The sequence below is a fragment of the Diplotaxodon limnothrissa genome, linkage group LG13 (assembly GCF_057381915.1).
Source record: "Diplotaxodon limnothrissa isolate DT_005_m linkage group LG13, D_limnothrissa_male_GT1.1, whole genome shotgun sequence".
NCBI classification, from domain to species: Eukaryota; Metazoa; Chordata; class Actinopteri; order Cichliformes; family Cichlidae; genus Diplotaxodon; species Diplotaxodon limnothrissa.
This window is the reverse complement of record NC_140608.1, coordinates 13,793,012-13,820,382: the sequence shown is the minus strand read 5'-3', so window position 1 is coordinate 13,820,382 and position 27,371 is coordinate 13,793,012. Positions and strand designations below refer to the sequence as shown.

General features: G+C 40.4%; 2 protein-coding genes across 2 annotated transcripts; one reads left to right on the top strand and one right to left on the bottom strand.

Moving 5' to 3' along the window:
- Positions 1-680: 680 nt before the first annotated feature.
- nkx3.3 (NK3 homeobox 3) lies at positions 681-2,087 on the top strand. The gene is made up of 2 exons (XM_085369489.1): positions 681-924; positions 1,552-2,087. The coding sequence occupies exons 1-2, from the start codon at positions 681-683 to the stop codon at positions 2,085-2,087; spliced, it is 780 nt and encodes a 259-aa protein (XP_085225615.1).
- Positions 2,088-20,914: 18,827 nt separating this feature from the next.
- Positions 20,915-26,835, bottom strand: slc25a28 (solute carrier family 25 member 28). The gene is made up of 4 exons (XM_085369913.1): positions 26,334-26,835; positions 23,887-24,115; positions 23,043-23,099; positions 20,915-22,640 (listed from the first exon to the last, which is right to left on the bottom strand). The coding sequence occupies exons 1-4, from the start codon at positions 26,676-26,678 to the stop codon at positions 22,090-22,092; spliced, it is 1,182 nt and encodes a 393-aa protein (XP_085226039.1). The 5' UTR covers positions 26,679-26,835; the 3' UTR covers positions 20,915-22,089.
- Between the last annotated feature and the right edge of the window lie 536 nt (positions 26,836-27,371).

Sequence of the window (27,371 nt, the reverse complement as noted above, 5' to 3'; positions counted from 1 at the left end):
CGCACGCTTAGTGAACGTAAACCGTTGGGTTTTCACACATGTACATGACATCTGATAGTTGGTAAACCTAAAGGAAGCAGCCTAAAGAAGAAGAAGAAGAAGAAGAAGAGAAAGAAGAGGAGAAGAAGAAGCTGTTAAGCAAACAAAGCAGCTCTGTGCGTAAAAATAACTGAAAACATTTTCCAATGGGTCTGATTCATGTTTAGTATCAGATAGCATGTTAAGAATAACCAGAAGGTTCTACTTGTTTTCTTTGGCTCTTACAGATTAAACTAGATTGATTTTACTTTTTTTTTAAAAAAAATCACAGTACTAATACCGAGAGCTAAAGAAAATAAAACCATGTAGCTTTGGGAATCAATGTCCTTCGTCCTTCACTGACACTGAGCAAAGAGGCCAGCGTTAAAGCTGGGCGGTGCGAAGGAGGGACCAGCAGGCACAGATAACATCCTATCACAACTTAACTGGAGCTGCAGTTGAAATACTGCTTGACAGTCTTGACAGATCCTGATATAGGCTGCTCATTAGCACATTAGACTGTTCGCCGCAATTAAATTACAACGCGCAAAAGAGCGAATCAGTAGTGAGGGCTTGTTTTTGCTTTCCAGTGGCGGATTTCTTGATGCCTCCCAAGAAATCGCGCGCGAGAGTGAGGAAATACCCGTGCTCTTATCTGAATTATGACATTAAGTTTTTCATCCTTTTCCATCAAAGACATCCTCACCGGACTCGATGCCAACGGCAAGCCGGGAACCGCGGGGGAGTTCTGCGAAACAAAGGCGAACAACACACGCACCGGCTATGGTGGCAGGGATGGCAACCAGGTCTACCCGGAGACACTTCCCACACATCCCCGCGTTATAAGCGCCCAATCGGAGGTTTCTACAGAGGAGGACACAGGAGAAGAGTCAGAGCTCATAGAAGGTGGGTTTTTTTTTAACATCTGTAAAGAGTATCGGGAAAAAAATCTTAAACTGGTGTGTAGGCGTTCTCATCTAAATTATATTGCACAAAGCATCATGTTGAAGGAACATAAACATTCATCACAAAACTCGAATGTGTTTCACGCCATAATCACTTTATCGAGTTATTTATTTTGCGTAAGAAACCGTTTTCACAATAGAAAAAAATCCCGTTACCGTGTGTTTAAATTGAAGAAGTGTGTATTATTTCCCCCATAAAAATACATCGATGTGTAATTTAACTAACTACAGTGTAATTATTACTGTCTCAAGAATTTGTATCTATTTATTCATGCCCCATGTGACTTTTTTGTGCGTAAAGAGCACATCGCTTGTGGGAAAATAAAAACTATAACGCTGCGTCGTGGAAATCTGTGGGATTTGTTTAAACTTGTTCAAAGTATTTATTCAGGTACATCCCTTAACTTTAATATCATGACAGAAATACAATAGAAAACTGTCATATTGGCCAGCATCAGCACCTTGTTGGAATGACCTATCAGCAAAAAACAGGGGCCTTGTGCTTTATCACCCTGACGTACAGAAGCAGCACATTTACTTGTGTTCACGGATTTATATTTTATTTCAGTCGCTGCAGATGACCAGGAGCAGTGTGAGGAGCAGGGCGAACAGCAGAAAAGACTGCAGTGCGAGAGTGCAGAGGAGGAGGGATGTAACCGCGGCGGGGAGACCTCCAGCTGTTCGCCGGACGCGCAGCAGTGCAGGCCCAGTGCAAAGAAGCGCACCAGGTCGGCCTTCTCTCACGCTCAAGTCCACGAGCTGGAGCGCCGTTTTAGCAATCAAAGGTACCTTTCTGGTCCCGAACGGGCCGATCTGGCAGGAGCCTTGAAGCTTACAGAGACCCAGGTGAAAATCTGGTTCCAGAACCGGAGATATAAAACCAAACGTCGCCAGATGGCGACCGAAATGGTCGTATGCAGCTCCCCAAAGAAAGTGGCTGTAAAAGTTCTGGTGCGGGACGATCAAAAGCAATACCACCAGGGGATTGGAGTACATATCCCCATGACTGTGCCACTGTACCGGGGCTATCAGTACTACCCGTACCTGCACTACTACTACCACCAACCCTGGAACATGGACATGTTTTGTGGAGGGATGCTTTGAGGCTCCGAAGCAAAGAAGCAGAACTGTTTTCAACAAGTGTCGCTTCAAATGCAAGCGTTCTGCTCTTTAGGAGGTTTCTGCTGACTCGATGGATTTTACGATGTAATTGGACATTTTATACAGAAAATCGTCCATTTTTAAATCGGAATAAGTAATGTAGTTTAATATTTTGTCAGTTTCATATTGTGTAACTATTTGCAAGTTAGAAAAAAAAAACATTTTAAAGGGAAATACTACTGATTTCTTCAAACCTCTTATGTGACAGGTATATCTTTGGCCAGGATCATGACTTTTAAATATTTCTTTTAACTTTTTAAAAAGTGATTTTATGAATTATATTTCAAAACTTTCAAAAGTAAAAAAAAAATAATATTATTAACTACAATGTTATATTTCAACCTTTTCTTGTGGGATTAATAAAAGAAAAGAAAAGAAATACAACAAAGCAAATCATTTTCATTGTGTTGACGGTGGAAATCATCATGAAAGTTTGAACTTATTCAAATAATATAGGAGAAATTATTTCTCTCACGACCCTAAAAGTTTTCTTTACTCTGAGTTCTTCTTTCTGTTCATAAAAAAAAAAACATTATGTTTGCAACAGATTTGTAGATCACCCCTTTCTCCATGATGCACCATCTCAAATACTCCATGTTTTTATATCAAGATTTTTATTCGGGGTTTTTATAATCAAATCAAGGTCACAACAGTGATAAATATAAGAACTGTGTTTTTTAATATCTATATAAGGATATGGATGAAAATAAAATATAAATAATGTAGGTTCTGTTGTCATATTTAACCTCATACCTATACTACGGTGTCAGATGGTGCACAATATCTTAAATGCAATTTAGAAATTTGATGGGGTCATCTCTGCAGTGTCTTAAAATGAAGTGCTGACTGGGTTTCTCACAAGTTCATAGGATGATATATATGTTGTTTTTTTCTTCTTCCCCCATGACTGCCAGCAACAGCTCATTGTGAGCGACCAGACGGAGCAGAAAGGAATCTGGAAGTTATACAAACCCAACAAGAGAAAGTAGCTTATCTTGATGTGTGAGAAGCTTGACCGAGGCCTCTGACACTTTTAGTGGGCATTTATTTTATTTATGGGACACCTTTATTGATCGTGAAACTTAACATTAACACCTGCAAGAAGACATTCTTCTTTTGCACGGTACTAAAGCAACAGATTAGAAAGCAATAAGGCTTCTTCACACGAATGTACTTCTAACATTCTGTATCTCACACGGATAGAGTTTATGCTTTTAAAGTGTCTGTTTGGAAATGGGTGTTCATCTAGTTGGCTGACTTCCTCCTCTAACATTTCAGCATTGCACAAACCTTTACGTGATATTAGGAAGAAGAATCTTTGCTGTTGTTTTATACAAAAATTGTGGGGGGGGTTTCTTAATCCTTCTGCATAGGTGTGCTCTCTACTATGTGCTGCACTAGTCAGAGATGGTTAATAGACCGTGGAGATGTTGCACCATGGAGCCAGGCTGCACAAGACAGTGCACATTAATCATGCTTTACTGAAAAGACTACACCCTCATCATCACTCTCAAGGAACGGCACAGTGATCAGACGCCATAGGAAAAAATGTAATTCCTATACAAGGGGACCAGCATTTTAGTTTGGTTTTTAACTGATTGCATTTACCATCCAGAGGGAGTTAACATCTAGGCCTGTGTTTTATCAAAGGAGCTTGCAGATGGTGGAGAAAGGATGGTCAGATAAAATAATTTATCTTCCCCCAGGAATAATATTTAAAAAAGATACAGTTTATGTAACATGTTTACTGATCCCCTTGACACTGCAGGGTTACAAAAGGTTTGCAAGGTCTAAAAAGCACCGCAGTGTCCTGTCTTTATAATCCCAAACAATATTATCATTACAGTACTACAACATTAAAGAGACATCAAAGAACTGGGATGTAACAGTGCTTCAGCTTCCCTTTTCCCAACGCAGGCAGCTTTGGCAGAGATGATCACCTTTTGCTGCACTCTGGCTCCAGCCCAAACCCCATCTATCTCTTGTATCAAAACAGCACTTCAGACTACAGTAAGTGGTTGGCACTGTGCGCAGCAGGTTTCAGGGTGGGAGGAAAAACACATCTTCTTTTCGATGTCTAACCATAATTCACAGATAAATTATTTTCATTTGCGCACACTTGCTTTTAAAGACTTAAAAAAAACAACACTTTTCAGCAGAAAAGGTCAGGGTATAACACTGTTGCGCCACGGTACGCCACTTTCTATGTGCTCTGATTATTCACATTGTGCTGGTAAATAGTTGGTCTAGTCAGAGCTTTCTACCGTGACAAGATAAGAGTTTTTCTTTTCCTGCACCTATTCTGTGATGCGTCACACTCGTGTAAATTTCCACCCACAGACAACAAAACAGGCACGGTGAAAGGAGACTGCGACAAAGGATAAGTTTAAGGTTTTAACACCAGTTAAAACTCATTCACAGGTGAGCTTCAGCTAAAAGGTCAATTTACCTTACTTTACATTATGACATTGTCTCCATCAAAGACACTGCTGAGCTGCTGGGAGCTGTACCTACCATTCATACAACAAAGTTCAAGGTGCCCCCCCTAAAAAAAAAAAGGGAAAAAAAGAGCACAAGCAGTCAGACATCACAGAGGTTAGAGAACCAGTCAGGGGTTTATCCACAATATGTAAACTGCCCTATATGATTGCAAAGCTAAAAGTAAACACATGCACCATCTCTATTTGCATTGTAAAAGCAGCATGTAAATGATATACTATATTAAGAAGGTTAGGTCAGTGTTGGGTCAACCTGGTAATGTTATTTGCACCCGATTAACTTTAAAAAAAAAAAAACAATGGAAAAGATCACCAATGGAAATAAAATGCCAATGTTCATGTCCCCTCAGAATGGACTTCAATTACTGGATTGACCTTGGCCCTTACTAGTTTTATCAGGTCAGTTCAGTGGTTCTGTATTTGGTGAGATTACATCCATGCACTGTAGTAATTATCAAAATATCGTTTGTTTGTTTGTTTTTTCATGGAAATGGACTGCCTGAGCTGCATTTCACCATATTTAATCTGTAACCTAAGATGCTTGTCTTTGAATCGTGCCAAGAGGAAAGCCATGCAGGCACAGGGAGAACATGCAAACATGCAAAAAGGTGTGAGAGTGCTAACCACTGCATCACCATGGTGAACATAATTCCGAGCATGGATTTAGCTCGGTGCCATATCATAACAACAATACCAGCATAAATTTTTATGTGGTATAAAAATGCCATGTCATGATATCAATGGTATTGTACTGCCATGTCCTAGTGCACGCAACACTGAGATAAGCCCAGGCATGTCTGAGAGCAGGAGCCGTATGTCACCACCATTAATGATTTATTACCCAAAAAGGAAGCTGCTTCAGCAAATTCTAACAAAGCACAGAATTCTGAAAAGCATAGGAAAAAAAATCTCCTGCTAAAGGTGGACAAAACAAATATGTTTCATCAAAAAACAGGGCTGAGAATGACCAGGCTATGAAAAAGGACAAAATTACTGGTAATGGTTACACCATGGAAAACCAGAGCTTTAAGCAGCTGGTTAAAAAACGTAACCCAAGATACAAGATGCAAGGTAGAAAATATTTTTCGGTTTTATGACAATATTGTGCAGCTCCTGAAGAGTTGCAAGGTTCAGTTGATTTATTATTTAGTTATTGTTAAACTAAAGTGTTGTACGGTTATTTCATACTTTTTACTTCAAATTCCCAGAGAAAACACTTACCTAGGCTAGTTTTGTGCTCACAGTTGACTAATACCGTGTCCCTGGATATAATTCTGTGTTATTATTATTGCACTGCAATGCTGCTTCTGCTGCTGGCACTTATTTCAGCAGATTTGCACTTAACATAGGAAGTGTCATCTGTGACAGTAGCTGTGGTAATGCTAAATGGCATCAGGACTGTGGATGCTTTAACTGGATTTGGAGATCTACAACTGAAGCTGCTCACAGTCTTTGTGATACTTTTGGAGCATTTTAAGGCTTTTACTGCAAACAATGTAGTACATTAAGTTAATTTCTAGTAATATGTTAATTAGTAGTTTTTATGTGAATTAATTTCCAGGTGTCTGAATGTGTGTAGTGACCCATGCAAAAATCTTACCCTGAGCATATTAATAATACTTAAACTACTACTGTAGCTGATTCCCATTTTTATATACAGTCTATTATAGCAACATACATCAGTGTTTTAAACACAAAGCCTTGCTTGAGTGGCGCAACTGGCGTCTCATTTTAGCATTTTTCACATAAAATGCAATGATTTCCTAAAGGACAATCCCACTGCTCTTATTTTGAGTGTTCACTTATTATTAACCAGCTACCCCGAGCCCTCGCTATCTTGTGTTTTTCCTACCAGCCTGTGTGCTATCGAGGAGCTCTTCCATGTCATTCATCTGTTTCTTCAGAGAGGATCTGGTGTCGACTCTGCAGTTGGTGTTGGCAGCTGGTGTCGGTAGTCCTTGTTCTGCTCTGGAGAGGCTTTTCAGTTCATTTGTTTATGTAGCACCAATTCACAACAACAGACACCTCAAAGCCCTTAATGCTGCGAGTTAAAGACCATAAATTATTAGAGCAAAAACCCCAACAGTCTGATGATCCCCTATGAGAAAACACAAGGTGACAGTGGGAAGGTAAAACTCCCGTTTAATAGAAAAAACAAAGAAAACCTTTGGCAGAACAAGACTCCTGTTGACTGAATATATGCATATTCTGATCTAAACAGATCTATACAGAGGTATATGATGGCAGCCATTGGTAACATCACATTGGTTATCCAATGCAAGCATCCTAGATCTCATAATTGTAATACAATACTGAAATTGGATGAGATGAGCAAGGGCTAGATCTGGCTAAGATACCGAGGAACCCAGTGCACTTACATGGTAGAGACTTGGCAGCAGTTCAAGAGGGAAGAGTTGAAGTTCATCTGTGGGATAAGATAATCACTGGAAAAGCAGCTGGTTACACTGCACGGTTATTTCTTTTAAATTATCTGATGGAGTAAATATAGAGATCTCTGCAAGGATTTTAACCCCCATTCCAGACGATTGTGGCCTAAGTAGCAATTAGTACATGCTTTACTAAGATAACCATAACATAGGCATCGCTTACTCAGTATCACTTTAAACACCGTCATTGACAGAATGTGCAATTGACACCCATGAGTTTACCCAACAGGTAGCATCAAATTAAGAATTTTTTGATCACCGTCAGCTATTGAGCTTCATAACTGTCATTATGGCATCTGTAAAACACAACTCATTACATTAATGACTCCTTTTACTGCTCCACTTCTAAAATTATACACTGGGGAGTTAAAAAAAAAAACTATCTCGGCACTCCTTTGTCATTATCTGATAGCTCCTTGATTCGTAACCATCGTACCAGCTTCACTATTATCACCAAAGTTCAACAATTGTTTAGAAGTGCTTGCCACCATTTTCTGGGTAGGTCAGATGTTCTGTGGATAAGAAATTCAAACTCGTTCCAGGTACAAAACCGGAAACAACAGCTCTTATCCGTTCTTTATTATCACTGCAGTGAATCACTCTAAGGTCACATCCTTTATCACTTCTTTAAGCGCATTTGTGCCCGGGAATGTGCTCCAGCCAGTAGTCCACTGAGCTATGAAACATTACTCTAAATGCGATGCTTAAGTATATAAACATTTTGAGTTGTGCTTTGTTTTTGTGTCTCCTCGCGAGCACGTCCGGAGACGGCAGAGAGAGAGTGAAAGAAAGGGAAGAGACGACCAGACAGCGGTGCAGAAGAACGTGTTTGTCCGCCTCTTTGAACAATCACTCGCACCAGCTCCCACAACTTAACAGAGTATTAATAGCAGATTTAAATAACACTTAATAATGGCAGTGGAAACAGGTAATTACCTGCTGTCTTTTATGTTGCAGAGGAATGCCTTGAGGGTGGGGCTGCCTATGTAGTGTGCAACACAGGAATGGCAGTCCTCACATAATCCATGCTAGGCTGCGTTTTTAAGATACAGATCTATTGACAGAGCATTCTCACAAGGCCCCTGAGCAGCAATTATGCATGCATTTCCGATGCGCCTATTGCAATAGGAATTATTTTCTTAAGGGCCTTGTTGATTTAACAATACCACGGTCACATAACGGCTGTTGGCACCGAGACTTCTCGGTGAAATGAACGGATTTAGAGCTCACGCCACACTGAGACTGGGAGAGGCTGCCCTCTCACGAGTGTGCCAGTTGTTGATTGTACTGTCAGAGACACCCAAATGTCTTTTTCTGCTTTGGGAAGAAAATGGAGCAGCAGTGAGGTGCTGTTAATGCGCTGCCCCCCCCCCCCCCCCCCCCCCCCCCCCCAAGGAGGCACAGGCCAGGACTCAGGAAAGAGAGGGGTCATGGTTAATCCCCAAGTATAAAGACAGATCTGCTTCCCTTTGACCTGGTCTCTGTCTTTCTCTTCCTCTCTCTTTCTCTCTTACACACACACACACACACACACACACACACACACACACACACACACACACACACACACACACAGCAAATAATCCCACCCAGAGGACTCCTCAGGCTTCCTCAGGCTTGTCCCAGAAACTATTAGCAGATAGCATCAGTGCAAGTAGGAATGTAAACATTTACAGTAAAGCCAAAAGACATCAGCTACCCCAGGGGAAGGCCCATCCATCATAGGGCAACCACATCAGCACTCACAGGCCTCGTGGTTTCAAAAGGAATTAGATATGACACCTTTCTGCACAATTTGAGCAGATTCCACATAATCAGTCCTCATTGTTCCTCTGGCATACTGGTAAATTCGTTATGTTACGTGATCACGCAGCAATGTAAGAAAGTGAGATGTTTTGATGCATGCTCAATCATCCAGGTAAGACAATCCCAAAAACTTGATTCTGTTCGAATCGCTACGTCCAGATGAACAGAATCAACTTTTTGGGAAGAAGGTGGCATGTTTTGTTTTTCTTACCAATGTTTGGCATTTTATGAAAATGTGCTCTCTTTTTTTGTTTCATTTTATCAGGGATATTTTGTGTGTTAGGAAATGTAGTTACCCCACCGCTGTGTTTGAATGAGTGGGGACAGAGGTCATGGCAAGGATTAGAAAGGATACAGAGATGAGCCCACCCAGATCTTATAAAGAGCAGGGCCATATTTAAGGAAGTAGGTCTAGTCTTTATTGTTTGTGTGTGTTTCTACATGTATGTGTGTGTGTGTTTGTGTGTGCTGTGTCCATTAGGAACAGACACAGATAGCTCAGGGATGAGGGTCTGAGAGTTAAGTAGGAGTGCAAAGGTAAAGCTTGTGAGAAAGCAAGTACCATAAATGGATTTGCCCCTCAGCACCTCTCAGTTGCATTTATGTTTCTATGAACAGATTATATATGTATTGTTTAATGTATTTAGATATGAAGTGCTATTACATATGATGAGTAACAAATAATAAAACAGATAAAAATCATTTTGGAATATTAGCCTGAACATGCAGAAACCACAGCTGTCTCTAAATAAGTCTCTGCAGAAACAGCATGTCTGCCAGCTGTTGATAGCGAGTATGTGTTGAGCCCTTCTGTCCATAGATGGACAGGAAGTCTTTCAAGCTGCAACATTTCCTTCCTTTGACTCCTCTCCGCTCTCATGTCTCCCACGCACATGCTCAGACACACAGCAACTCCTCCAGAGCCAGCCAGAAGAATCCAAATGTTTTAATTAGCGGTGATAAGCAGAGACAAGCAAAGCATTGAACAGCTCTGACACACACATACACAGTCGTCTCCTATCAGCGAGTTGATAAAGGAGCTACTCGGGCTCCACTTATGGGCTCTCAAGCTTCCCTCCTCCTCCACTTCCTGGTCTACACCTCCAGGTTGTTAAAGTTTTGAGGGGCCAGGTGTCATCCCTTAGATATCATATGCCTACTTCCCAACAAACACCAACGAATGCAACGTGAATTAGGCAGATCCTGCCTGGAGCTGTTTGCCAGAGAGTGAGAAAAGAAAAAAACATTTTTGGACATGAGCTGAGATAAAATTTATGATTGTCACCTGTCCTGTAACAATATCTTCCAAGTACAACACCACAAATCAAAAAAAGAAAACTATAAAATGACAATAGCTGTCACTGGAGTTGTTTTAGACAAGAGTGTGAATAAAACTTTTGAAATGGTTTGAGAGCTTCCTGTGAATAAATGAATAGCTTGTAGTTTTTGCCAGACCAGTTTGTGCTGACTAGAGCTTGAAGGCATAACAGTTAAGCTTATTTGACAGGAAGCAAAAGCAGCTTTCTTTTCAAGATCAAGTTCAAAGGGCAAGAGCGTTGTTTCTCCCTGTGTCCCTGACTGCACCTGTGTTGCTTACACACACACACACACACACACACACACACACACACACACACACACACACACGCACACACACGCATGCACATGCAAGGAATATTGTCCACGTTATTTTCCTTCCGCTGACAGACAAATTCAGTTTTGGTCTAAGTTTGCAAGCATTAGCTGTTGCACATCTGTTGTGCAGCGGAAATTTTTAATTGTGCAGGTGTTTTTCCAAAATGTTTCCGAGATGGTTTTATGACCTCGACTACCTTTTATTCACAGAATTTGTCACAACATTCAAGGCAGAAGGAAGGTCTGAGGAGAAAGAGTGCTGGACACCTGCAGTGATCTGTAACAATGCTGCAGTTCATCAGACCCTGCCAAGGCTTCACTCCCAAAGGCCCAAGGGTTTGCGTGTGCACGTGTGTGTGCATGTGTTTGTGCGTGCATGCGTGCGTGTATGGCCTTTGCTTTGATCATGACAGAAGCATGGCAAAGTAAGTTTTTAATTGGTGGATTCCTCCTGAGGCAAAAAATACATTTCCATCTTTAAACAAAGAACCGTTCCACAAAGCATCGTTAGGTCTTTTATAGGCCATTGAATTCATTTTTTTTTAAATAACACATCTTGGCTTTGTTGCTCATTTTAAAATATCAGCTTCCATGTTGTAGGAGGATTACCCGCCTCTCCTTATTCTGGCCCATTAGCACTGGCATTTTACTATACTGTAAACACTTGGCTTTATCAAGGAGCTTTGTATTCAGTGCAAGTCTTGCATGTTGTTCTTTTATTGCACGACAAGTGAAAAGGATCCCGTTTCAAACTAACACGCACGCCAAAGCCGCCCACAACATCGCCCCATTGCTTGTGTCTTTACATCCCTGAGTATGAATGCTCAGAATCAAAACAGCTGGTGTGTCTTTCTCTCCAACCTTCTCCCACAGAGTTGCAGAGTTACTATGTGTGAGCATGTGTAAGCATTTTATTGCGTTTCACTGATCATCTTGTATCCTTGCAGTGGTGGGAAAATGTTTCCTCCCCTACTTGTTCTCTTAAGTGATGACAGGAGCTGTGTCTCCCCCATATCACAATTCTTCATAGCTCACACACACACACACACACACACACACACACACACACACACACACACACACACACATGCTATGGGAGACATTCAAGTCACAACTGGCACAGCAAGTTGGTGATCTGTGAGCTATTTTAGTTGATATTTTGTTTGTTTGTGCTTCATATTTCACCCCGATTGCCATCTTTGGAGTCATGTCTGAGTTAACAAGAAACAGCCAGAAACCATTTGTCACTTGTCTCTAAAGGTTGAAAGTGGTATGTTTGGAACTTTGTGAGAACATCTAAAAAGAAGCGAGACGAAAAATGTCTGTTCTCATGGATTTATTCCAGGAATGATTTTGTGTTTAAAGAATCCGGGCTTTTTTTCTTCATTGTATTTTCATGTGTAAACACAAAAAAACCCTCAATATTCCAGCTGGAGTTTTCTTGAAGAAATTAGAAAACTGTGGCACAAATCTTATCGAGGTTTCTGAATGCTACCGGTGAATGTGGGTCTTACTAAACAAGACAAAGTTGATCAGACAAATGTGGGAAGCATTTAAGTGTTTTACCATTTTTTTGGAGCACTGAAAATACTGGAGGCCAGCTTAGAGCTGATTTGTAGAGCCTTCTGCATAGGGACTTGTCAGTTTGGAGCTTCATGTGAATGAAAAGACTTTGAATGAAAAGACTGCAGGTCCTGTGACAGACTGGCGACCTGTCCAGGGTGTACCCTGCCTCTTGCCCTAAGACAGATGTGATAGGCGAATGGATGGATAGAGACTGGATGCAGTGACTTCTCTTAACCCTATTTCCGACGCTACCTCTCGTTATCCTTAACCCAAATTAAGCCTCAACCTTACCTTAAAGCATGTCTTGACTGTAAAATGTCGTGATTTATGCAAAGTGAATGTGTCATCCATTGGATTTTGTCCCATAGTGCTGTGTGTGCACAACACAAATGACCAAATACAGAACATGCAAGAACCTCATGGAAAAAATGTATTTTCAGCACTGCAAATCATCTTCCATTCAAAGAAATAAAACACCACCTTGTAATCTGGCATACAAGCAATTTAAAGACAAATGAGTGTGTGCCATATTTTAGTTTAACTGTCTTTAGTAAATTTGTCACATGTCCTTTCTGGATTCCTTTTAGTATTCCTGCTGACTGAGAGCTATCATTGACATTTTGTCTGTTACGCTTACTGTCTTGTCTGTTTATTCTCTTATTATAAGAATAAACAGACACTCAGTACTGCTGTGTTTGTCATTAAGGTGTTACTGACAGAGGCGAGGCTGCCGGACACTGGCGCCACCGGGCCCTCTGACCACCACCAGTAGGCAACGGGTGAAGTGTCTTGCGCAAGGACACAACGACTGAGACTGTCCGAGCCGGGGCTCAAACAAGACGAACTGCCAACTCTTGAGCCACGATCACCCTTTTAGCTGATATCACAAACGAAGACTTAATATTTTTAATTAATAAGGGTAATAAGGTTTTAAATATCAGCATTTTAAATCACCTGGTCCCTAACAGGTTTCAAAATTATTTCAATACAACCTGATATCAACAACACATGACATACTACACTGCGTCATTATTTGTGTAACAAAAGCAAAACCACAATACAGAATCTGTGTGTGGGAAAACTATGCACACTCCATAATTTAGAAGCAATAACTCAAAGTAACATTGTTGTAAATAGTTTTCTTCATTACATTGTTGTTTCATGTAAATGAGGTTTGCATTTTATTATTATTGTTAATATTTATTCATTTATTTGTTATTTTTTGCACAACTCTGTGAAGGCCCCTTTTCACTCATTGTTTGAGGACTAGTTTGGATTAGTTGCCTCCTTTTTCAGCCATTCTGTTGCTGCTATGTGGGAGATCATTTGGCATACAGAGGAGTTCATTTTAGACTCAATAAGTGTAAGCATGCTCAGGTCCTGTGGTTACAAAACAAACTCAAGTCAGCAGGTGCATAAAACCTTAGGATTAAAAGATGGGGTGCTTTCTTTGTCTTGTGACTATATTTTTACACTCATGTGGATTTAAATTCTGAGACTGAGGGGTGGGGGTTAATGCTTCAGCATCACTTTAGCAAATGAATTAGATTATGAAACTCCGGTTAGCACTCTACTAGAACCGTGGATATAAAAGAAGAGATAACATCTCAGTTCATGGCTGCAAAGTGATTTCAGGTTTTACAGAAAGCCAGTAAATAAAACAATCTAAACAAATTATGCCAGCCATAAATGGATATCATGTGATCTTTTATTCACTAACACCAATTATGTTAGCTCCTTTCTGCTTTACCGGTTTCGCCTCCTCTCTTGGCTCCTTGCCTTCCCTGCAAATCTGCCTAGAGCAGGAGAGACTGCAGCAGCCAAGGGGATTACAGCAACAGCTCCTTTATCCAGCAGCACCCCCAAGGAGCGTGAGATCACAAACTATATGTGTCTGTGTGTATCCCAGCGAATTAGATGAAGAGACCATAATCACACCTCATTTATTATCTGTTGGCAAGTGTGGAAATAAGTGGACATTATGGCATAATCCTGTATCACCCTGTAATTCATGCTGAGTGGTCCAGTTGCGATTTAGCTTAAAATATGGAGAGAGATCTGACAAGAGAAACAACCAAAGAGCAATAGAGGGGGAGAGAAGACTACTAAGCTACTAAGGGAGAAATCTTGTAGGGGACCTGAGTCCTTCAGGCGTTTACACTCCTAATACCCTTGTTGCGTGTTACTGTGTGTGTAAAAACACAGCTCCACAGGTGCTTGCTGTAAGGGGCTTTGACTGCAGGCTTGAGTTTCCAAAACATGGACTTACGCTAATGTGCAAGGGAGGTTATGTATACCAGCCCTTCAGCATTTTGTAATCTTTTTCACCAGTCACTATGGTGAATTATTGTAATAGAAACACAACTGCATGAATGTGTGTGTGTCTGCCTTGTTGTCAAAGCAGTCGTGCAAGATGTCCTTAAAGCAGAGGTAATATTCAGGAGTGAAAGTACTCCAGGTTTGTTTTAGGGCACAGCAGCTACTAAACCACACACTTACACATTATGTGTAACACACACACACACACACGCACACACACACACACACGCCCACTGGGTAAACACCTCGGCTTAATTATGACTGAAAGTGTAAAGGGTGTAGCACTGTATCTATATAAAGGTGTAATAGTGAAAGTAATTTGCGCTGTTTGTTGTGTATAACTGCTGTAACAGGTGATAACATATTAATGATCATGTTGGTACACAATATTATCAGAATTACAGTGCTCTATTTAGAGGCTGAGCTTTGTAAACGCTTAAATGTTTGACATTTTAAATAAACTGCCAAACATGAGAATGTCTTTCTAAGTCAGGTTATCCAGCGTTTTGTTTCTCACTTCCATCTTTGACTCAGCAATTTATTAGAGCTCAGTCTCACCATAAAACCAGCCTGTGAATGAAAGTACGAGTCTGACAAGTTTGAACACAACTTTTTATTTTAGGTATTTGCATTATTTTTAATTTCTGCACTGAATAAAATACTGAAAGTGTAAAAAGTAGTTTGAATTACATTCACTGGACACTTCATTGGGTACACCTCTCTAGCACATTGAGCTTTGTTTGCCGTCAGAACTGCTTTAATTCTTCATGGCATAGATTCCACAAGGTGCTGGAAAATTTCCTCAGAGATTTTGGTGTTTATTGAAATGACAGCATCACACCATTACTGCAGATTTGTTGCACATCCATTACGTGAATCTCTTCCTAGAGAGGCTCTGTTTGATTGGTTTGGAGACCATTTGATTGCAAAGGGATGGACACAGTCAACAGAAAAACTCAGGTACTGCATTTAAACAATGCTCAATTGGTTCTAGGGGGCTCAAAGTGCATAAAGAAAATATCCTCCACACCAACTACCACTTCCCTGATCTGTGGGTAGAAGGCAAGATAGATCAATGCCTTCATGTGGTTTACACTAAATTCTGACCTGACCATCTGAATGATGCAGCATAATTGAGATTCATCAGACCAGGCAGACATTTTTTTTTCAATATGAAGCTTAAACATAAGTTCAGTAAGGAAGATCTGTATTCACTCATTTCCCTACTCTCCTGGTTGTTCAGGCTGCAAGTCTATATTCTTTATATCATTTCTACATGCCCACGCTGTCAAACTCAATACTGACATCATTACTCATTAGCTGAATCTTCCTTCTGCAATAGAATCAGCCTCTAAACTTCTATTATCCCATTTTGATGAGCCTGTGCAAATTGTAGCCTTAGTTTCCTGTTCTTAGCTGACGAGAGTGACACCTAGTGTGGTCTTCTGCTGCTTCACGGTTCGACATGTTTGTGTTCCAAGATGCTCTTCTGTAACTTCAGTTACTGTTGTCTCACTTTCAACTCAAAGGAGTCCAGCATATAATAGGCAAAAAATGAAAATGATGTGTGTTAATTAGGAACAAACACACTTCATTACCACAACTGTGTTGGAGAAGCTGTGGAGATGTAAATGTGAATCATTCCCATGTGTTCTGGTTCTGTCTCAAGATCGCAAAATTTTGGGAAGATGTTCATTTAGTTATGGGTAATATTCTGGGTTATGCTGTATCTAAGTCTTGTACATTATTATATCTTGGTGTCATTACGGGAAATGTGTTGAAAGAGGATAGATACGTATTGAAAATGATGCTTGCAGCCTGTAAAAAGGCAATCACAAGAAAATGGTACAAGATAGACCCACCATTGCAGGATGAATGGATCAAAATTATAGACAAGATACAAATTATGGAACAACTGACTTATAGAATAAGGACGCAGGAAGATCATCACCATCGAACGTGGGAGAAATGGACTGATTACATAAACTCGACAGGATAAAGACCATCACATTGGACAACTGGACCCTCATACACACAATAATAACATGGCTGAACCACCACTCACAACCACTAGCACTTTATATAGCCTCTGTAGAAATTATCCACATATTTCACTTATCTTAACTGCACTACTGTATAAATCTGCATAAACAAACATTCTGTACAATACGATAAATTTTAATTCTACAACTGTTTATAACTTGCCTAGTTCATATTTCTGTATAGTTTTCATATTTATAGCCTGTACATAGCTTGTACATAGCTTGTACACCACTACAGCCTCTACATACCTATAGTTATAGCATATTCATAACATTCCTTCATACCGTGTACATTATAACATACCCATAATAAACCCATATTTTGTACCCTCATACCTAAAACAGATCCATTTCTGTAATATATTTATATATGTATATTATTGCTAATATATATTTTGTAATATATCTATATCATGGCTAAAGCACTTCTGGGTGGATGCAAACTGCATTTCGTTGCCTGTACTTGTGACATGTGCAATGACAATAAAGTTGAATTCTATTCTATTCTATTCTATTCTATTCTACATTGATAATGAGAACTGATCAATTGTAGAAACATGTTGACCCAACACGTTCTTTTTTCACCTGTTTTATTTATTTATTTATTTTTATTTTTTCTTCCTTTTTTATTTTTTAATTGAATTGAATTTTATTTTATTTTTATGTTCTGTTTCATTGTTACCCTCTATCTCCCCTGTATAATGTTCAAAGAAAAACAATAAAAAGAAAGTATCCAAAAAAGAAAATGATGTGTGTTTTTCCAAGTAGCCACCTTTTGAGGGTTTTGCACAGACTTGATGTTTTCTCGACCACCTTCATGATGTCATCAACAGGATGCAGTCTTGAATGACTTCACACATACAATGAGCACTTATTTTTCCTGCACACTCATCCCAATCCACCATCAGCTGGGATAAGGTTAGGTGATTGTGGAGGCCAGCAAAACCCATCTCCCCGCCATCCCCTCCTCCTCAATGCTCCATGATGAAAACCACATATGCAGATACCATCAGTTCACCATCCCTTGTGTTTCTTGCTTAAATAAGTCCTCTTTTTCTTATTGGTCTCTTATTAGACTGCTTGCTTTTTGAACTCTAGGAAGCACTGATGGGGTTTCAATCTGAGATGCCATTACCTGCCAATATAAAACTATAATTAACATCCTTGGTACCACAGAGGTAACTATTTTTTTAAGTGATTTTGCACTGATTTGTTTATCTGCTGTTCTTGTCATAACATAGATTAAAATGTGTTTGCACTACCTTGCCATAATACAGTTTACGTATTATGTTTATGTTTAGTGCTGAAATGCTATCTCAAATTCTGACTGATTAGAATGAATAAGTTACTCACAAAATATTAACCTGCTTTCATCTAGTTGGACAGAATTTGCAGATCTATGCAAAACTCTTAAGTCTAAAAACAATTTTTTGCACAATGATTCACTTGCAGTGCCGAACGAGGCGGAGGTTAAACTGCGCAGATGTCATTTCTTAAACCCAACAACTCACAATTGTTTACACTTGTTGCTAAGTTCAAAGTGCTCAGTCTGGAAGGGTGTGTTGAAATTTGAAACCAGCAGTGAATGGAAACAGTCCGAGAGGCAGATGAGGAAGACAAGGAAGAGGAAGAAGTTTCAGAATAGTAATATATGATTACATTTGAGCAAGGGCTGTGGGTAATGTTTTTTGCTATATGTAACGACAGCCCATATGAAAGCAAACTGAAGAAATGTAGAGAATGAGACATGATTTTTTTTTAATTAAAATGTCCCCTTTCATATATTTCTTACATAAAATAATGGCTACTTTTAAAATTATAATATGAGACATATACCCTATATGAGATTCACAGTATAGATAATGGTAAACAATAACTACATGTTACATTCTTGAGTAAAACACAGGCTCATACTGTCAAGAGTGGGAAAACAGTGGTTTCTTCTTAGCTCACTTTTTTGTGCTTTACCTTATTTCATTTACTTGAAGAGAAGAGAAGAGAAGAGAAGAGAAGAGAAGAGAAGAGAAGAGAAGAGAAGAGAAGAGAAGAGAAGAGAAGAGAAGAGAAGAGAAGAGAAGAGAAGAGAAGAGAAGAGGAGACACTGCAGTCTTCCACATAATATTCAGGCATATAATGGATTAATGTCATATAAATATACATAGTACCATACTCCATTTATCTTCATTGAAGTGCACATATGCACACACACAAATATAGTAAGAAGGAGGCAGACAAATGACCAGACTAAATAGTTTACTCCTCTCAGACTGCTGAGATTTGGAGCAGACATGCTTATTCACACAGAGAGAGGGAAGGAGATACAAGCAGACAATTTTAGCAGGATAAGCTATGGCAGACCACACATACTGTGGACTGTACATGCATGCAGACATAGTGGGAGAGCCCAAGCAACAGAAACAGTTCATTAACACTCCCTGTTTGAACAGGTGTCTGCCTGACTAACATGTTTATGTGTGTGTGTGTGTGTGTGTGTAGAGACTGAGGTGGGGGAGCTGTCACTCATCACCAAGTGCTAAGCCTGCTACTCTAAAACGCATGCATCCAAATGCTGTTTCCTAACTAAAGGATTTTGTTTATCTAGCATTTGTTTCATATCGGTACAAAAGAGCAATAATGGGACCAAGTCAAGCAATTATACATCAAAAGACTGCTGATCATTAAAAGTCTGCAAATGTAAGTAAAACATCCGTTCACAGCTTCTTCCGGGTGCAGACATCCACCCTCGTCACAGTCTGCAGATTTACAGAACACTGGAGTGCAACTTTGTAACCTGATTGATCAACAACAAAGTTGAAGATGCTAGCTGATTTGATATAGTTCTGATTAAATTCAGCTGATTCTATGTTGTGATGTCAAACTGACACTTTTACAAAAATCTCTTGACAGATATTAAAAGAGCAGTCACAAGTCTGAGTTTCCCATTTGTATTTGTAATGTACATGAATTACTCACAGGAATTACGTACTTATGTAGAATAGAATTTTCATATATGATTTAATCCAAAAGCAAATTAATGAATGGAACAAATATGGAATTTCAGACATTATGATTTATGAGTAACTAATCATATTAATTTCTTTTTTGTTGTTTTCTATGGTTCATGAAAAAAAATAAGAACTGAACTTTATTGTAATTGTCAATATTTTTACTTTCATGACAAAGTTATTAAAACTAGTCCATCAGGATTACAACACTTGAAAATGACAGAATAAACATTCACTGCTTCAGAATGTTTTTTCTAGCTTGTTGCATGAATTGCAGACTTGACACTGAAGATATGAATGTGAATATGATGAATAACTCATGAGTCATGGTGACTGATGTACCTTTGTTGCATTAATACATATACCTGTCTTGAAGCACAGCATGCATGACATACGGTTATTTATTGAGTTTTTTTCCCAACTTTTACGCCGATGTCTTCTGTGTACTTGAGGTAATTAAAGTTTACAGTAAAATGTTGCTTTTTGAAAATATTAATCAAAATCTGATGTTTGTGTCTGCGTCCATCAGATTTTTAAAAACTGACCATTACTTCGACACAGACTTCCGCATAATCAATATGATCCATCTCCGAAGTCTTCACCATTCACCCCTTTATTTATATTTTTTTCTTCCAAATTCCAAACCTTCACTCTTCCAGCAGTTTGAATTCAGCCAGCGTGTTCACAAGTTCAAGTTGCACTTTCAGTTTTGAGGGGGTCAAAGTTGAAATGTGCACCTGTGCTCAAGACAAAACAACTGTACCTGCCCTGGATGAAAAGTAAATACCTGCAAACACACACAAACTTACCATGTGTTTCTGACAGCACAGATGTGGCTGCAGGCTTCGCCTCCCTTTTGATCCACCCCGTTCTATGCTTTCTGTTCTAAAGGCAAACAAACGCTTTGGATCTTTTATACAGAGTAAAATGGCAATTGTTACTTTTTTGACTGGTGAATTTGCAAGAGTGTTTTAAGTCTGGGGTGTCAAATATATCGCCCAAAGGCCAGAAATGGCTCCACCGAAGATCTGGCCCAACAGATGGCTCCGCAAAGTATGTAAACTTCAGAGGAGCATGGCACCAAGCATTGTGTTACAAGTTGTTAAGAATACATTCATGAGAGCTTTCCAGTTACTTATGAGTTCTTACTGATAAGAACATTAGCTATGGGCTTCCATACCACAATAAAAGAAGGTGAATGGAGCCCTACCACCATGTTCTCTCTCAGTTTTTTTTTGTTAATAAATGCCTCATTTATTGGTTTTATGTAAGGACTTCACTGCTCCAACCCACTTAACATAAAAGTGGGCTGTGTGTGGTCCATGAATATGAGCTTCACACCTTTGTATTGAGTTATTCTCTTGCAAAGCGTGCACACACACACGGGGAAAAAAATAAAACATTTAAAGAAAGTTGGGCTCCCCACCTTTTAATAACAGTGAATAGAGCCCGACTGCTGGGTCTTTATTCCACAAGTGCAATTCAGTGCCAGAAACAATCAGACATCAATCAATAAGAATGACAGCTTGCATTAAAGTGTATTCAGTGTGGGTACAGTTGTATAACTAGCCTCTTGAGACTCTTTTGGATACAGCATAATGTACACAACCTTTTCTGTTGAGCACTAACAATGAAGCTCTGTTGTTTACAAGACTGTTAATGCCAGCTAATGCACATAAAGGTCTTCTTCTTCTTTTTTTAAAGCTGTCCTCTGCCAAACAGGTAGACCGTGACTAATTACAGAATTAGGGAAAACAATAATATATGTTCTGAAAATAAAATAAGATTTGAGTTATCAAAATGACCAAAAAACTACTTAAATACACAATTCTGACACCTGGGAGCATCTAAACGTTTGTATTTTTTGCCCAATTAAATCATAAGCAAAAGTGTTAACACTGATATTTGAAAAAACAAAGTAGATTCACTATTTTTTAATTACTTTGCCTGCAAAAAAAGGGGGGCTACCTCAATCTGTAGAAACTAAGATGTTCTTTCCTAATCTGTAGAGTCTCAAGTTAATTTATAGGGGAAAACATACTCTCTCTCAACTTGAGTTGCAGCTTTGGCCAAGTTTGGTTTATTGTCTCAAGGTTTCTGGACAGTGACACTTTTCAGGAAATAAATGTAGATGTTCTTGCTTTAAGTTGATTGCTTAAGATGCTGAATTAAGAACTGAACGCTCTGTCTGTTATGAGGGATCTGGATGACGAGTCAGTTATTTGCAAACTCAAACTCTGGATGGGAAAAATAAAAATCCAGTTCTAGGACAGCAAAGCTACAGAACTACTAGAGGCAACAAAGTAACACTACTGCCCCCTGCTGACTATTCTTTCAGCTTAGAACTCCTTACAGCCTCAGCTTCAAGAATCAAAGGATGCTAGTTTGAAAACTTCTCCAGATCAGCTGGTTCGCTTTTACATCACGGTGTTGTCCTGTGACTTAAACAATATCTATTCTTGAGTGGTAAAGAAATATATCAACTCAAACTGCCTTTGAGGATGTTTTTCTTATCTGCTATGTCTGAATGGGATTGGGACAACTGAAGTGGATTTTAGTGAGATACTATGTGCACATTAATATCTCCTTGTAGAAAGAGCTCAGAGTAGATTACACCACAGAGCCATCTACATCTCAGCTTCCATTTGTTGTGTTCTCCTCTTGTTGTACTGGTGCTTGGTGAGTCCATACTTGAAGAACTCATAGACTGACCAGCTGATGGCTGTTGAGGGCATCTGGTAGATGACTCTCGCTTGGACTCCCTTGAAGAAGCCCCGCAGGCCGCCCAGCCTGTATACTGTCCGGAAGGCATGGGCCAGGCCTGAGATGTGTCTGTGGGCTCCTTTGCCGGAAGACATGGAGCCAAGGGCTAGAGACTCCTGGGTGTTGAGCAGGGTCTTGCAGACATCCAGAGGCGTGGTGGCTGCGGCTGCGATCGCTCCGGCCAAAGCCCCAGACAACATGTGCGATGAGGGATTGTACTGTCTGTGAGGGTTTAACAGCTCCTGAAGGTACTCGTAGGTCATGAAGTGGAGCGCCTGGAAGGGCACGTTCATAGTGAGCTGGGTGGTGTAGCTGCGGTAGAATGCAGTAGGGCCCTCTTTCTGCCACACTGCACGTACACAGTCCAACACGCCGCGATAGGGCGAGTTATACATCTGCATTCGCTGCTTCACAACTGAGGGAAACATGGTGTCCAAAGATGGTAGCGCAAAGGTGGAAAGACAAGGAAAAAGAAACGAAAAATTAGGAAACCATCACCTGCAGTAAAGCTATCCTTAAGAGAATAAACATACAACATATACAAAGACATAGTATGTAATTCCTCAGACAGCTGCAAGCCATCTAACAGCTGCAAATGAGCTCAGACCAGTGTCCTTCTACTGACATGTTTGGGCAGGTGGTCTACAGACAGCTGTGAAAGTGACTATGTGAAGCTACAGGGCTGCGGCCAACATGTGAAGATAGTTGGCCCAGGTGTGGCACCTGTAGGTTTCCTTACTGAAACCCAAAACTGCTGTTTTGAAATAGAAAAAAAATATATATATACACATCTTAACTCTCAAAATGCTGCCCTTACCTTCAGCTGGGTTCATGACTGCGTCGTGAAGCAGTGTGGCCACACACCCAGCTGTTCCTGAAACAAACACACTTCGGAAGTCACTACACATTCAGATAACTACGGCAAAATAGGAAACTAGAAGAGACTGCAGAAGAGAATTTTCACTTGCAACAGAACCCATCTGACCTCGGCACAGCTTATGCTTTTTTAAAATTCCAGCTCAAAACAGCAACTCACAGCAGAATTTCTGGAAATTTAATAAACTGCTGGTGTAAAAGAACATTTCTGACCATGGTTTGTAAAGCAAAATGTAAGCAAAGAGAGACACCTAGTGGATAAGCCAGCTTATTTCTCATTTGAGGGATTTCAATCAGAAGCCTAAGCTTAATAAAAGATGACTAACAGGGGAAAAAAGGTAGATGAGATGGGAGAAAGAGGACTTACCCAGCCTCCCATTAAACTGAAACAGAAGAAAGAGAGTGTAGGAAGAACAAGGTAATGGCTGACATTTTTTATTTATTTTTTTTTAAGTTGAGATGGCTTAGCTTTACACGATCCACTATTTAACTTTCCTTGAAGCCACTGAGTGGCCGACAGCTGTCCCTGGCTTTTCTTTACAGTATGCAACTGTAGCTATGAAAAGCGTTTATCCGATTTGATGTCCTGCCAGGGGTTTTTTGGACTGGTCAGGCAGCACACAGATTAGGCTGAGTCAGCAGCTTCACAGACGAGGGCATTTGGCAACACTCTTTGAGTCGGGAAAGTCCTAAATATCAACCGGTTACAGTGATCTCATGGCTAAGATTGCTATACACGATCTATTAATTTATAACATAAACTGTGTATGGATGTTTTATGGTACCATTAGCCAAATGACTGTTAGCCCCTGGATGAATCACATCACTTAGAGTCTTTTTGAGTTTTTCATAGCTGGCAAAATACAGGGCATGGGCAGGACCCGCCCCAATAGCTGTTGCATTCAAGCCTCTCAATGGCCGCCAGATTCCCTCTGTGGCTACAATCCGGCGAAGAGCATCCATCACATTCCTGTAGCGGGCCGCAGGGTCGGGCTGAAGACTCTGCATTCGTGTCTGCGAAAGAAATGGCATTCTGATGTCAAATAGAAACGTGAGCAGAGTGTGCCACTATCCTGTCCACTATTAACTTAGAATTAAGCGATATGTTTGCGGCGTTTGACCTGATTCTGATCTAAAAATAGGATAGAATGCATAATTGAACTTGTTCCATATGTCTGCCTAAGAAGACAATGAAGACAGCTCTGAATAGAATGCATTGTGAATGACGGGTTAAATGAGGGAAATGAGGTATTTGACATTGTGTGGGGTGTATCTTGGTGTACATGCATAAATGAATACAAGGAAGTATGCAGTTACAAGCTCCAGGGTCACAAAGGGACATAAGCTGACTTCCTCTAAGCTTCTTTTCCCACTGACCCTGAAACACACCTTTCTCTTTTCCTCCTTGCACACGCTCACATACAGGTGGATGATCGATTATATAGACACATTAAAAGACAAGAGCAAACAATTAATGTTTAAATCACCTGGTATGTGATATTTATAGAAGGCTGCATGAGTGGACTAGATGATTGTGTCTGTCTCCAAGGCACCAACAGCAACATAATCTCCTAAATACCAAACTTCCAGCTGAATGGACAAACTTAAACCCCACTGTGTCCATGCACAGCTCTGCAGAGCAATGCTATGAGCATACTGCACACAAAGTCAGTGCACACACTTGTAGTATTAGCAGGGTATTGCAAAGAGGCTGAAATATCCTCAGTCACTCATTGTCGTGACACATACACATGTGTGGAGTCCTCACCAGCTGTAGGTTTGCTTTGTTTATCTATAGCCTGTGGTTATATAACTACAAAGCAATGACCTTTGTAATGCTATGCCGTAACAAGTCCATCCATTCTTTGAGGAAAAAAAACAACAAAGGGTTGTTTTGGGTTTCATTTTTCATTGACTAGAGAGTCAAATACTCTAAAGTGTAGCACACTTCTTCAGAGCCGCAGCAAATTACTGGGATTTACGATACAAGAATGACTAAATGCCAGCCTATTCAGAACTTTATTTACAGTACTTAAGAGAAAGGCTTATGTGCGCGAGGGAAAGATTTTTTTGGTATAGCTACTCTGCAAAAATACAATTCTAATGCTAAATGCATACTAAACACTACTTTTAAAAAAGTTTGATGATTTTACTTCTAATATGTAAACAAATTCATGCTTCTACTAAGGGTGTCCAGTATTTAGTGTGCTGGTACTCCCTGACTGCACTTTGCTGCATTTCAATTAGCCAGATCTCATGTGTGACTTGGTTGGGAAAATGCTGAGCTACACTAGTTCCACAAAAGAAACTATACAAATAAAAAAATAAAAATGCCCTCATCCAGGTTCAGGCCTGTAACTGGCCTAAGTGCGCTACAGGTGAAAGACACGGATGAAGTGAGAGTGGCGATATTCTGCCTGCCAAACACAGCTCAGTGTCCTGAAACCACTTTGTGGCCGCCTTCCTCTTGGCTGTAACAATGACCTCTTTGGGCCAGTGTGGCACAAAATAAAACAAATCTTGGTTCACTGAAGCTGCATGATTCATGCAGTAAAATATCTTTTTTGGGGGGGATGAGTGAGGGAGTTGCTCTGCTGCGCCAGGCAGCTTTTTCACTGGGTTTCTGGGAAAGCAGCTGCTCCACTGTGGGGGGAGAAGGGGCAAATTGTCTTCTATCTTGTAATAGTCAAAGCCGGAAGGGCGTAAGTTGCAAGAGAGAACAACTTGTTTTTGTAAACACAGAGTACACATTTCCTCCATTGTTATTTTTGGAATGGCTGACTCATTCTCTTTAACTTAACACCTCTTTATTAAGCAAGTGGTTCCCCGTTTGCTCGCACAAACGTGCAGTTACGTAACATTACATCCGCTGAAACTCTTGACAGCAGACTGATTTGATAATTACGTTATTAGTTACACAAAGCTACTCCTTTTTGACTTGAATGGCGGCTAAACAACTTATTACGTTATTCGCACTCAGGTTGACGCTGTAACAGCATGCTAACAAATAAGCTAATACAGCTGTTAAACGCTAACTGAGCCGACTGACCTTGTCCTCATAGCAGCCAGCTCTGCGGCGTGTTTGGGTTAGCGAGCAAGCTAATGGGCTATGCTAATATGCGTGATGGCTACATGAATGGTAACCCCAGACCACACCAGGGACTACGGAGACGAAGCATTCAACAATCACAGAAAGTTGTGGTTTTGCTGGTTAGCCAGTGAGCCGTGCTACCTTAACACAGTCGATGGGGAACATGAGGCAGTGCTCCATTATCCCGGCCACAGCTCCGGCCAACATGTGGGTGCTAGTGGAAGCTCCCTGTGGCAAACCCTCATAGTCCGGTTCAGAGTCCTCTGACTGTGCATCTTGTGCACTGCGGATCAAATCAATAGTCTGTATTTCAGTTTCCCCTCCGATCCGGGGTGTCAGGCTTCCCACGATACTTTCTGAAACTCCCCAGAATCTGCCCCCAAGCCATCGAACTTCTGCCCCGGCAGAGGCTCCTGCAACCCCGGGATCATTCCCTGTGGTCTCCGCTGTCATCCGACGCCTCCTCACAAATCCATCTGTTTCCATGAGAAACGAGGGGATGTGTTAAGTCTTCTGGCTCGCGTGCACGGCTGGTCGTGGACCTTAAACTTTTACATTCCCTTGGGGAGCTTTCACAGTTACTTCCCTGCTACACCATTCCCTCCCCTCCTCTACCCCTGACAGCAGCGGGAGCCAGGAAAGGGAGGCCGTGACGGCAAACGCACAGCGAGCCCCACCACAGGCCGCGATGAGGAAACAATCTCTGATTGGTTACGATAGCCAAGTACTCCTCACACCATTGGATGATATCCATGCCCCTCATGATTGGATTTTGATGAGCGTTTCAAATCCGGTCATGTGGCGTTTGACTTGAGGTGTTGCTACATGGTAGCTCATCTGTGCAAGCCATCAAAAGACCCGAAGATCACTGTAGGTCAGCCTCAAAATGTTTTAGTGGCTGTGAGCAAACCGAGACACGCGTGATTACAAGATAAATGGGCCAGGGTCACTATTTCACAGTTTTTGTTGTCACTTTTGTTGCTGTCCTAGTGTGATTTGTGGTGTTGTCTAAAATACAAACTGCAATCTGTGTTTCTTCTCTTAAAAAATACTGGAAAACCTTTTGATAGGATACAAGAACATTTAGATCGGTATTATTTGCTAAATTGAAGAGACTGTGTATGTAATAACAGTCGACATAAAGAACTAAATAACAAGAATTGTGTTAAAAGTGCTTAA

What these genes read in the sequence shown, in the direction of transcription:
- nkx3.3 (XM_085369489.1), top strand. Translation starts at nt 681, where the DNA reads ATGACATTAAGTTTTTCATCCTTTTCCATCAAAGACATCCTCACCGGA. An exon ending in AGAGTCAGAGCTCATAGAAG is followed by an intron (nt 925 to 1,551) that starts GTGGGTTTTTTT and finishes ATTTTATTTCAG; the next exon opens with TCGCTGCAGATGACCAGGAG.
- slc25a28 (XM_085369913.1), bottom strand. Translation starts at nt 26,678, where the DNA reads ATGGAAACAGATGGATTTGTGAGGAGGCGTCGGATGACAGCGGAGACC. An exon ending in TAACAGTCATTTGGCTAATG is followed by an intron (nt 23,100 to 23,886) that starts GTACCATAAAAC and finishes TGTTTGTTTCAG; the next exon opens with GAACAGCTGGGTGTGTGGCC. An exon ending in AGTCATGAACCCAGCTGAAG is followed by an intron (nt 22,641 to 23,042) that starts GTAAGGGCAGCA and finishes TGTTTCCCTCAG; the next exon opens with TTGTGAAGCAGCGAATGCAG.